Genomic DNA, 13,075 nt, shown 5'->3' on the forward strand with positions numbered 1-13,075 from the left:
GATGCTAGAGATGTAACAATATCCAAATTTCTCGGTACGATACTATTGCGATATTTTGGAGAGAGGCTGATATAATTGCAGAAAGCACATTTTTTTGCTTTTAAATTACCCTGACAAAATTTTGGTGTGAATTATTACCGTCATAATCTCAAGAATTCAAGTAAAAACATATTTCTTCATGTTGTCTGCACTGAAATGACTCATGGGATATGTAGTTCCCAATGTTTATTAGCTATTGTTACTATAAAACAATGTATTTAAGTAAACAATTTTGTAATTTGATATATTGTGACGCCCCATGGTATTATTGTGAGACTTTTGACGATACGATATCACAATATTTTGGTTATTGTTACATCCCTATCAGTTGCTAATTGATACTACAACTAGTACTGAAACTAGAAATTTATTTGAGCAGGTATGAATACTAAAAAAGTCACATTCACAGGACAGAAATGAACCTTTCCTGAATAGATTTAGAATGATTTTGAGCAGTTTCAGAAAAAGTATAAGAGCACATAGACTAGTATACGTAGGGTTTATAAAAAAAAAAATATATATATATATATATATATATAATATATATATATATATATATATATATATTATTATACGTAAATGTTTAATTTAATTGGTTACATATTCTTGCTTATTTTTTCGTTATTTTTCAGCCTAATCGCACATGTCTTCGATTGGAGCTGTATAGTGCGCGATTATGTATTCAGACAGGCTAAGTGCTGGAGCGGCTTACACAGAGCCAGGCAGTGCACAGGTTTAAGTCTGGATTTGGTTCAGAGGAGCAGGTCTTTGATAAACCCTTTCATAAGAGGTTTGAGAAATCTGAGGGAATGTGAACTTCGAAACGGTTCTTGACATTTTAAGCTCCCCACAATCATATGAACAGCTATATTACAATAAAGAAGACGTATGAGTTACAGCTATACCATCCATCAACAGCAGGGGGCGTTAAGTTCACAGAAAAGTAAAGGTACAATCATGATCTATAATAAAAAATTATTTTATTTTAGTTTTATTACAGATTTTATTATAGTTCTATGGGTTCATTGCATAAAATGGGGAAAGCAAATCAAAATTTCAGTGTTTTTACGCTTTCAAACTTTTTTAATTGTGTGTGACAGAAGACATTTTATAGATCAGTCATATTTTTGAGATCCGTGAGAAAGGTGCTAAAACTAATGTCTTGAATAAAGTCTGGAGTACTGCATAAATGTGAATGGACTGTAAAATTACACACTAATATCTGCCGCGGTAGCCCACTGCTTCAGACAGGTTTCCCAGAGGCCCAGGTTGAAGGACGGGTCAAACGAAGACTTTATTTCTGAAATCTGGGAAAAAGTTGACCGGATTTAAATAGGAAAAATCTCTCTTTTTAACCACATCCAGAAAAAAATTACAAAAAGACTGAAATGTGGTTCGCTGTTTTTTGTTTTTGCAGAATAAGATACATTATTATTTTTTGTCAGTATAAATAAACAAAAGTGAAATGTTTTTACAATAGCCTCAGAAATTATGCAATTATTCAACTCCAAAGGCGCGATTGTTGCCAGTTTAATGGATTTTCAGCCATGAGATTAATATGAGCGATCCAGCTTTCAACACCTAACAAATATAAGATGTGACATTTGTGGAGTTATATTTTGGATATTTCTTTCAAAAACAGTACATTTCCCATAGAGTTGTAGAGAGTAACTTTTTGAAGAAATTGTACTTTTCTCTAGCAGCATACTTTTAGCCCTACTTGAGTAATATTTTTATCGAAGTAACAGCACTCCAGTAAAAGTACTTCTTCCACTGTGAGTTACTCCAAGTTACTTTTACTAGTTTTCCCAAATACTTTTTACTCTTATCTGAGTAATTTCTTGGACCACTACACTTTAGTAATATTATTTTGAGGTAACATGACTCTTACTTGAGTACAATTTTTGGTTTCTCTACCTGCCTCTGGAGTTACATAGGCTCTTGCCACTATCTGAAATTAAACACCAAATACAAGAATGTGAACCTATCGATACTTTTTCATCAGCATTCCTTGGGGTGTGAAGCTAACAGGAGGCACTACTCCGTCTAAAGCTCTGTTACTTAAATTAGACTTGGCGCTTTATCTTAACACAATCCGTCCATAAACAATAGACTTGGCTGGAAGTCAATTCTGCTATATTGCCATCTTTTTTGTAAGCCAGGCTGGCGCCACCTCGTGCCTCCGCTCAATTTCATTTCTCTCCAGCGACTAAGTCAGGAATGGGAATACACTAGACCAGGGGTGTCCAAACTTTTTTCATCAAGGGCCACATCTCTAAACACAGACGAAGCAGAGGGCCGATCAAAGGGCCATAGACTGGTGCTCAGTACAGTGAATAATTGAAATATCTGCACGTTAGAATGAGCCATCAGTCTTTATTCATGCTAAGATCCTTAAAACCACACACTAAATATTAAATATTAGCTTTATCAAGGTAGATTTTCAAAAAACTTGCAATAAAAACAACATTTTTCATTGATGCAAGGTAATTTGGGCCAATTCTCCTGGAAGCTTAAGGGTCAAGAAAAAATTGTCTGAGGGCCGCATTTGGCCCAGGGGCCATAGTTTGGACATGCCTGCACTAGACAGTTTGCAAGAACCTCAGAAGTTGTAGACCGTGCACCGGCCAATCAGTGAAGAGCTGTGAAGCACAACAGTAAACAAAGCGATCGAGATGAATGCAGACGAAGACATACATTCTGTGTTGGAATTTCCAAGATCGAGGATTTAAAGTCAGAACAAAGAGAATGTTTGGTGAATTTTATCAAGGGGAAAGACGTTATTGCCCTTCTTCCTACGAGATTTGGCGCATTACATACATCACGACCAAATAGCAGCGACTGGTTAAATAAAAAAAGTACCTGGCTACAGTCGAGCGAACGAATTCCAATGCTGCGAGGTCAGACGGTTTTGACAAAGTGAAACCGGATCATCTTTTTTTCTATATTACCATTTCTATTTTTTACTCTCTGTTATTATATTTATTGTTATGTGTGAGCTACTGTGCCCAAATAATTTCCCTTGTGGATCAATAAAGTTCTTCCAAGTCTAAGGAAGTACAACAGGTGAGCTCAGTTGACCATGAACGCTTGTATTGAACACAGGCTCTGGAAAATGTGCTGTTTAAATCCATTTTGTATTTTTTTCTTCAGTTTTCTTCAGACTATCTTAATACTTTTTTGTCTGCGTTTGCTAATGTGTGCATTGTGTCACCATGGCAACTGCTGAACCTTCGGCCAATAGATACACGTTTGATTTGATTGTGATTTATGTGGCAGCCGCACTCCCCGCACTCACATCTGTACTCTGCTCCCAGCCGCAGCATGAGGCGTATGGGGAAGACTTTGGCCCAGGGCGTCTCCCACTTCTGGATGAGGACTCCGAAGAGGAAGGGCGGGTTGGGCAGCAGCAGGTCCTGGAGCGACTGGAACGACGGGCTGATGTACAGGAAACCGCCGTGTTCTTTGCTGCCCAGAAAACTCTGAGTGAAGAACGAATGACTCAGGTGGCTCAGCACGCTACCTGCAGACGAGAGAGACGGAGAAGAGATGGGTTTAGAGTATCCTGTTTTCTGATTTATTTCACAAACAGACCTGGAGTTCTGTTTTGTTTCATTCACACATGTTTAATCCACAAAAACCCTGCATAATGAGTTCTTCTCTCAAACAGAAAACACTCTGTTCCAACATGTGATTTCATATGGTAATTAGAGCATAGAAACCCAACCAAAATCTGACGGAACGGGTTTGGACAAATATTTAAAACTTACGTACGGCTCAGGTCGGGGTCAGACACATCAGCACGTCAGCTGTCTACAATAAAACCACTCGCTTTGAGATTCTTAAGTGTTCAAAGCATCACAGCACTGCACTTCTAGATTAGATACAAGTCAAACTGTGTTGTTATTATTTGTGAAATGTGGTATAAAACTTCAGATACGTGATTTTTAAAGCATAAAAGATCGGTGATAAAGTCCACAGGAAGTAGAGTCACTATCGATAATCTGCAGCTTCACCTCGACACGTGAGGAACTACTTTCGCCTTTTTACTTTTAAATAACGCCTCAAACTGGATTAACAGCGTGGTTTTGTGGACTGGGTGTCATTATTTGCGAAGGACAATTTCTATGGATAATGTGGATGAGATGATGCACTTTAATTTACCACTTTACGAGAGGTGAGTAATGAAGTCTTCTCATTAATTTCGCTATGTCCTGAGTTTGTATTTTGTGTCTCTGTGTCAGTTAGAGGCCACACAAATAATATCCTACGTGGGTCAGTTGGTTTATGAAAATGGTGTGATTTTAATTGTGTCGGGTTCGGTCGGGTTGGGACACAGATATCTTAATGTCTGTCGGGCTTGGGTCAAATTTGATCACTGCTCTGTCGGACCCGGGCAGGGCTCGGACATAAAAATTCATCCCGAGTCACACACTAATGGTAATACAGAAAGTGCTCCATTGTGTTTTTAAACTCCATACACCTTCACTTGGATCACTTAGATGATTGAGACTAATAGAGCTACTCAAGCATGTCTGAATGAAACAAAACACAACTTTGGGTAGCTTTTTTGAGGCAACAACATAGTATTTAAATTAGGGTTGCTTGATTATGGAAAAAATCATTATCACGATTATTTTGGTCAATACTGAAATCACAATTATGCAAACGATTATTTTTTTGTTACACGGTGCATTTATTCAACATTTCTCCCTCTGAAAAAAACACTTTATTGATAATTTACACAAAACTTTCAAATTGAAAATAAATATAGGCTACAAATCTGTACCTTAGAGCAGTTTTGCGATGTATAAAATATACTTTGAACATAAAATAAGGAAGAGAAAAACATAAATCTATCCAAATTAAACTATATATCCAGCTATTCGACAATCTCTATATTTAAAAAATAAAATAAATACACTTATTTATATAAAAAATATTCCGAAATAAACTTTGTTAATCTTTAAATAATTTCAACTCGATTACGTGAGCTTGGAAATCATTTGATACACAAATTGAAATCGTGATCAAAATTCAATTAATTGCACAGCCTTAATTTAAAAGCTGACAAAAATCCATTTTCTGGTAATATGCAAATTTTCTGTTGTAATACAGTGAGTTCTAGGTCCTCATTACTAATAGAAATAGTCAGGGACAAAGTTTTTTTTAATTATAATGTACTTTGCAAAGGCATATCTGAAAGAAAAATTAATAGGAAAATCTGGCTGTGCCCCCATCTAAAAGTACGACATTAAATTTTAGAATCTGAAAACCAGAATAGGGCTGTCAAAAGTATTGAAAATCAGATATTAATCGATACACACACCATGTAAAAACTGGGACTAAACTCAAACACAACCAAGAGTACGCAACAGCTGTAGGTGACTTGTGTTACCACTAGATTATCAAGTTACCACAACAGTCGACAGTGTGCCCAGTGAATTTGGCTCCGAGCACAATAGGCCTATGTTTGCCGTGTATCTCCAGAATGCTACAACAGCATCTGACTGACAGGGCTTAATAAAGAATGAGTGACTCCATATGTTTAACGTCTTGACTGGCTGCTCTGTGAATGTGAAAACGCAAACAGCCCACAGGCAGAATCCTCAATGTCACACAATATCATCAGGTTTAATGTGATGTGACAATGGTGCTTAAATGGAGTTTGGAGAGAAGAGCTAATACAGGATTTGAGGGGTACGAGGTAATGCTTTTGGGAGAGAGTACATTTGTAATATGATTTCAAGTGATTTGATGGCTTAAATACTGCTACACTCAGTTTACTGAATATGACAACAACCATCACTACTTAAAAAAAAAAAAAGGATCTAACTGTGCATTTTGTAACTTTACTGGTGAAGCCAAAGATGTTACTTCTTTGTCTTAATGTTTTTCACATCGTTATTAAATTTGTATTGCAAAAACAAACATCATCATCTGCTTGTGTCCAACAAAATAGATAAGTTTAATGTCATGCTGGGGAACATTCCAGGCAAAACAATAACATCTTTGTGGACAAAAACAAGCTGGACATGTCCATGAGAAAACAGTCAAAACTAGAACTACTTCTACCAAAGACAAAAGTTGAATTAAGCCAAAAATTTAAGGGACAGTCCAGAATTTTGGACAAAGGAACTCATTTCCAAGTGAGCCAGAGTGTTGGAGACGTATAAAGATACTTTTTTAAATATTACATCCAGTCCTTGTATTTGCAGAGTGCATGTCAACAGCCACAGTTATCCTGCCACTAAAAACAGTCTTAATCACTCTACAAAACACCCGAAGCAAATCGATTATTACACCAGACTGTCGATGTGAACATTTGTGTCAATAGAATCATTTTAGAAGTAAAACCAACCTTGCATTTGAAGGATTTATGTCTGAGCAGCAGCAGCGAGTTGTACTTCCTGATAGAAAGCTTGACAGCAGCGGACTGATATATGAGAAAATAGTCCCTCAACATGCGACGATTCATGCGATGTAAGGTTAGTTTTATTTCAGACATTATTCTATCAACACAGACATTCACATCGACAGTCTGGTGTAATAATAGATTTCCTTCGGGTGTTTTGTGGAGTGGGTAAGACTGTTTTTAGTGGCAGGATAACTATGGCCATTGACATGCACTAGTCTAGCACCAGAGACCTCTGCAAATACAAGGACTGGATGGAATATTTAAAAAAGTGTCTCCACACGTCTCCAACACTCTGACTCACGAGGAAATGAGACCCTATTCCCTTTAACAGATCTGCCTACATTAAGTTTTGAGAAAAGAACACATTCTGTTAATTGTAAATCTATCATTTCAGCAGTCTGTAATATCTTTGAGCGCTCGACTTCACATTTCTCCTCATTGTTGTTTGCTCACCGGTGAGGGCCTCCTGGTAGAGCTGGACGAAGTGTCTGAAGACGTCTTTGGGGAGGGTCTTCTCATCGGGGAGACACTGGAGCAGGATCACCACCTCGGTCTGTCCCACAGCGTGCATGCCCTTAGTGCTCAGGTACCAGCACTTACGGTTCACATAACAGAGGCAAGCAAAAGGCACATATCGTATTACACATGGACATGAGACAAATGCATTGATTATTTTGAATTAGAACACTTGTGTGGACTCACAGTTGACCAGTTTGACCATGGCGAGCAGGTTTGCATTGAGCACAAACACCAGAGGGTCAGGTCCGCCCTCCTCCAGCTGCTGCATTAGGACCACTTCAGATGGACGCTCCTCTACTGCGTAATCTGAGGAGAGGACAGAGGGGGCGCCATGGAGCAGAGGGACGTTAGATATGGACAGGACACCAACTAAAGGATGAGACAAGTGAGAAGAATATGCCACAACTGAACAAACAAAATCTGGGTTCCCACATTTTTAAATCAATGTAACATTTATTGCCTGACAGTTTTATTTGTCAAGAGACAAAAATCCATTCATTTATAATACTCTGTATATATACAAACTAGACAGATGTTAAAAATAAAATGATCGTTTATGTTACATTAACTTTGTGGGATAACAGAACATTGCAAAAAAACTGTAGGCAACGTTAACAGTTGACCTTACAATTTATAAAGAAGAAAAGAAACCTAATATTTTTAATTTCAGTTTTTATGCCATGAGGGAACCCTGATGTTTCCCATCGAAGAGTGCAGTGATGACACATGAGCAGTGATAAAGCCACTGAAACCACAGACATCACATCAGATCACATGCACAGACCACAGCAGCATAGACACATGCATAACAAACACACACACACACACACACACACACACACAGGCAGAACACTGACACACATACACTAGAGCGATATGGTGATGAAAAACAAATTGTGATCTCATCCCTGTGACCATCTGCAATTTTGGTAAAATCGCATGATTCACTATTTCTCTATTAATGCAGCTTTCTGCCGAAACAAAGACACTTTATCCAACCCACTTCTGCTGGGTAACCTCTGTAACACTTTGAGAGAGAGAGAGACAGCTGCATTTAACCAATCAAAAAGCAGACTGAACATTCACAAGAAGCAGATGACTGTTTACCCTCTTAGGCAACGGGATGAAAAAAAAACAGGATACATGAATCATGATCAAATCAAAATCATGATCTAAGAAAATGGTCATATACATTTTTTGCCATATCGCATAAGCCTAATATACACGCAAAGGCAGAGCAGATACACACACACACGCACACAAAGCAGAGACAGATACCCACGCATGCACACAGACACACACACACACACACACAGACACACACACAGACACACACACAGACACACACACACACACAGACACAGAGGCAGACACAGACACAGACACACACACAGACACAGACACAGACACAGACACAGACACAGACACAGACACAGACACACACACACACACACACACACATACAGACACAGAGGCAGAGCACAGAGAGGCGGTGGATGGAGGATGAGTGAAGCACCTGAGGTGAGGGGGCCTCCCGTACCTCCTTTGACTCCAGTGGAGATGAGGATGGGAGGAAGTCCGTCCTCTGGGATCAGACTGACCGCACTGCCCACAGGACTGCCCACAGGGGGCGCTCCAGACTGCAACGCCTATGGAGGAGAACAGGAGAGTTTACCCAAGAGCATGGTTTAATTCATTTATCCTTTATTTAACAATCTTTATTCAATTTTAAATCACATGGTACACAGATCTTGGGTTACACTTTATTAAATCTCTTATAAATTAGGCATTGCTTTGGCTCAAATGTTGCATCCACAGTGTTGCTTTTAAGTTAAGTTATAGGTCAGATCTGCGGAGAATCGAACCCTGCTCACACTTAAAATGAATGTTTCTGGTGCGATAAAAGACCTGGAATTGTAAAAAAGCATGTCAGATAAGCTTAGTGTAACACTATGGAACATTACAAGAAAAGCAATAACATCTCCACGGAGACAAAGCAGGTGGAATATTCTTCAGTCTCCGTCTTGCATGTCTGTATAAAATTGTAATGCGTTTAGAAAAACATTAGTTCACTGAGCATAAACAGCCCGAAGTCGTATATTTTGGCTCGTCCTGATATTTGTGAACCAAATTCTAAATGAGTCCTACAGTGAAATTCTTGCTCTTGGGATAATTCTAGTTAAGCAAAAGCATGGTTATTCTTCTGATCAGGTTTTCCGCTGGTCTCCAAGTCTGGACTTTTCCCACAGGAGAAGCTTTGTGCCAAATGAGTCAACACTTAATGACATAACGTAAGTGCAGGAGTTGAGGGCCCCACAATACATCGTAGAAGTTTCATTTCTGTCGTGATCTTCTCAAGGCGGTTTTTCTTTGTTATGGTCATAGTTTAGTCTGGTTTTGATTTGGACTCAGTTTGACTAGAGGCCAATTATTTTAGTTATAAATGGTGGAACTAAACACTAAATCAACTGCCCGGTTCAGCAGCTCAATGTGAAATGTGGTTTTGATCGAAGTAAAAGTGTTTAGTCCCACACTTCTAACTATTCTTCTTGTTACCTCGGAGCTGGCTGCAGTGGAGTGGGTCTTGTTTGAAATGGCTCTGGACTGTGAGGGCGGCTGGTGCGATGACAGGGGTTTGGGAGATTCTGAAGCCTCTCCGTTTGTCAGGGCTCCATCTGCAAACCACACTCTCCTCTGCTCACGGGACAGGGACACTGAAGGGAACAATGAAAGACAAAGCAGAAAATTCGGTAAGAAAAACATATTTTAATGTGGCTACACCTGATTTTTACGGTCTTAAAATGTGAAAAACAGAAATTTTTTTAAGAGTCATTTTAAATGGTTTGCAGGTCAACTTACGCATTTCAAGCATCCTAATAATTTCCCGCACTGAATTTAAGTTGAATGTTTTTCACAACTCTCAGAGAACAAAGCAGAGTTTTGCCATCACACTAAAGACTTTATAATTAAATGAAGACAGTACACAGTGGACTTATTTTAAACTCAAGAGCTGCTTATAGAATACTTCTGCTGTTTCTGTAATAAACGTATTTATTTAGAAACCTGAATGGAATGACAAAGTGCATAAATTGTTACTTGAATTACAACTAAAAACAATTGTGAAGGTAGTTTTAATAAATTTAAATATATCAAAGTTGTTTATTTAGTGAAGATTTTTGGTACATTCTGAAAACATTTGTCAGAGCAGAACATCCAAAGCCTGACACATTGATTTTGTACTTAGTGAAGGTGAACACCGGACTGCCGTACCTTCATTGGCGTTCTGCTGGAGCACCCCCACAGGGACCATGACAGTGGGAGGGGGTGAGCTGAGCGCTCCTGAAGCCTGGGCCTGCTGCAGGGGGGGCACTGTGGAGCAGTACTCAGACGGGTTATTGGGGTTTGGACTCTGGTTACTGGGACACACCTGAGTCTCCCACGACGACGGAGCTGGAGCAAAGAAAAGAGAGGTACATGAGATAAAGAGCATACATAGATGAATTAGCACTCGTTTCATATCCATGGGTTTCAGAATGATGACAACTTAGCAAAAATAAATGTTGAAATTTTACTCAGATATGTTTTCTTTGAAATCAACAATAAACAATTTAAAGAAGGTCAAAATCAATTTCCAATTTTTCTAGCTGAAGGGTGTTCAGGGCTGGTGCCACCTAGTGCCTCTGCTCAATTTCATTTCACTCCAGTGACTAGCTCAGGACCAAATAAAAAAAGTACCTGCCTACCATCGAGTAAACAAATCCTAACGCTGCGAGGTCAGACGGTTTCCACAAAGTGAAACTGGCCGACGAACCTGACTAGTCCAAACTATGGCCCTTGTGCCCCAGGCTTTTTTTTTTTTCTTGGTCCTCAGGCTTTCTGGTGTAATGGCCCAAATTATTCTGGGAAGAACTTTTTACTGCTAGTATTAAATGAAAGAACTAATCATTTTGATGTGAGATATACCAGATTAATTCAGTCTTAGACCTTTAAGTTGTGGTGGCACTTAGAAACCTCAGAAAACAGGTAATTTTTTGAATGATTCAGTATTGACCCTTAGGTGGTCTTTTTCAATATGTGACCATTGAAGAAAAACAACTCAAAAGGGGAAAAAAAGACATTAAAGAAGTTATTTAAGGTGTTAAAATTCTAAAAGAAAAGTATTGTATGTGTGAAGGTATGAAAGTCATTCACAAATATGTAGAAAAAGTGCATTTTAAACATTTCTTCTCCACTCACCACTCGTCAGAGTTGAATGACACGTCACACAGACACGAGCCTCTTTTCTGTCCATGTACAAGAGTCTGCACTTCAAACTGCAGCAGGACGCACAGAAAACCTAAAGACAAGACAACAGGTTGAGTTCACTTGACAACAAAGTACAGTCCCGATAGTTTAACGCTGAGCTCGAGGACAGGTCAGAATTCAGTCGTGTAATTTGCAGTGATTTGTTGACCTGGTTTATGGTTCGTGTCTCTGAAGTTACCAGACCTTTCCACTTGACACAAAAACTGGTGCAAAGTTCAACGTCATGTCTGTCACCATAAATAAATAAAAGTGAAATTATCTTTTGACAGTAGCTTCAGAAAGTGCTGCCATTTTTCAACCCCAAAGACGTGATTGTTGTCAGTTGAAAGGACCGAACCATTAATATGACAAGTTTGTGGAGGCAATCTCAAACAAATAATAATACGTTTCGACATTTGTGGATCATAAGTTTGGAGATTTCTATCAAAAACAGTGAATCTGCCTTTGTCCTCCTTCTGAAATTATGACATAATCAAATTGTAGGACATGAATGAAACCTCTATACAATACAATTCAATGTCACCACAATTACATTCTTTTTCTAGACCATTCTGCGTTGGCTGTGTGCGAGTCTGTAAAGGTTGAAGTCGTGATTAATGTAGCATTTCCTGGGCATTGATTTCCTGTGCCGTTAGCTTAGCGGTCGATGGATTAGCGGAGGCCCATTACACGTAATTATCACTAACGTTTGTATTGAGACGATTACACAGAGAATGGAGGATGCAATTCATTAGCGCGCTTCATTAGCTGGCATTTTACAACCGAAAAGGCTATTTGCATTTATGTCTGCTAAATGTTTACTCAAATTAGTCTAAGATAAGTAAATTACTCTACAGTCCAGGCCCAGAAAAACAAACCAAACAAAAGGGACGTCCAGGTTAAAATTATGAAAGACATTTGATTAAAGCAAACATATTCTGTAAAATTGACTTTTTAGACTTTTTAACCATGTTATAGTTTCCCCTCTCCATTTATTCATCCAAAGTTGCATTTGAAGTGATTTGTGGAGGTTAAAGTAATCTTTAATCACTTATTTTCCAGACGCCATATTGCCGGTCACCGGGTATCAGTAAGTTTCCGATACGATACATATGTCACTGCAGTGAACTTTTGATTTGAAACGATATATTTCAAATTGATTCAATACGGCCTCAAGTGGAGGAGTTCAAGTATCTCGGGGTCTTGTTCATGAGTGAGGGGAGGATGGAGCGTGAGATTGACAGGTGGATCGGTGCAGCGTTGGCAGTGATGTGGTCGCTGTATCAGACTGTTTTGGTTAAAGGAGAGCTGAGCCGAAAGGCAAAGCTCTCGATTTACCATCAGTCTACGTTCCTGCCCTCACCTATGGTCATGAGGTTTGGGTAATGACTGAAAGGACGAGATCATGGATACAAGCGGCCAAAATTAGTTTCCTCCGCAGGGTGGCTGGGCGCGCCCTAAGAGATAGGGTGAGGAGCTCAGTCACGCAAGAGGAGCTCGGAGTAGAGCCGCTGCTCCTTCACATCGAGAAGAGCCAGTTAAGGTGGCTCGGGCATCTGCTCTGGATGCCTCCTGGACGCCTCCCTCGAGAGGTGTTCTGGGCATGTCCAAAGCATGGGCAAGACCCAGAACACACTGGAGGGACTATGTCTCTGGGCTGGCCTGGGAACGCCTTGGGATCTCTCCGGAGGAGGGGGGATAGCTCATATAAAACACAAACATTTTAATCATCAAAATATGAAAATGTCAAATGTGTTGCATAAATGAGTTTCCTTCCACTAAACAAGCAACAAAACAATTTAGTAAAATATACCA

At 39.2% G+C, this 13,075-nt stretch overlaps 1 protein-coding gene across 4 annotated transcripts in view; it reads right to left on the reverse strand.

Moving 5' to 3' along the window:
• Positions 1-13,075, reverse strand: part of zfyve9a (zinc finger, FYVE domain containing 9a) — a 62,181-nt gene that overhangs the window by 14,083 nt on the left and 35,023 nt on the right. Inside the window, exons 6-12 of one of the 4 annotated variants that reach the window (XM_055151636.1) lie at positions 11,213-11,312; positions 10,247-10,426; positions 9,533-9,690; positions 8,517-8,625; positions 7,160-7,282; positions 6,911-7,066; positions 3,338-3,562 (exon numbers count right to left, since the gene is read on the reverse strand). In XM_055151636.1, coding sequence (XP_055007611.1) covers positions 3,338-3,562; positions 6,911-7,066; positions 7,160-7,282; positions 8,517-8,625; positions 9,533-9,690; positions 10,247-10,426; positions 11,213-11,312 — 1,051 coding nt within the window. Of the gene's footprint in view, positions 1-3,337; positions 3,563-6,910; positions 7,067-7,159; positions 7,346-8,492; positions 8,626-9,532; positions 9,691-10,246; positions 10,427-11,212; positions 11,313-13,075 lie in introns of all 4 variants that reach the window. The other 3 variants (XM_055151634.1, XM_055151635.1, XM_055151633.1) reach the window with 3 other exon arrangements.

The sequence above is a fragment of the Boleophthalmus pectinirostris genome, unplaced genomic scaffold (assembly GCF_026225935.1).
Source record: "Boleophthalmus pectinirostris isolate CB_2022bp ecotype Guang Dong unplaced genomic scaffold, ASM2622593v1 HiC_scaffold_16, whole genome shotgun sequence".
NCBI classification, from domain to species: Eukaryota; Metazoa; Chordata; class Actinopteri; order Gobiiformes; family Gobiidae; genus Boleophthalmus; species Boleophthalmus pectinirostris.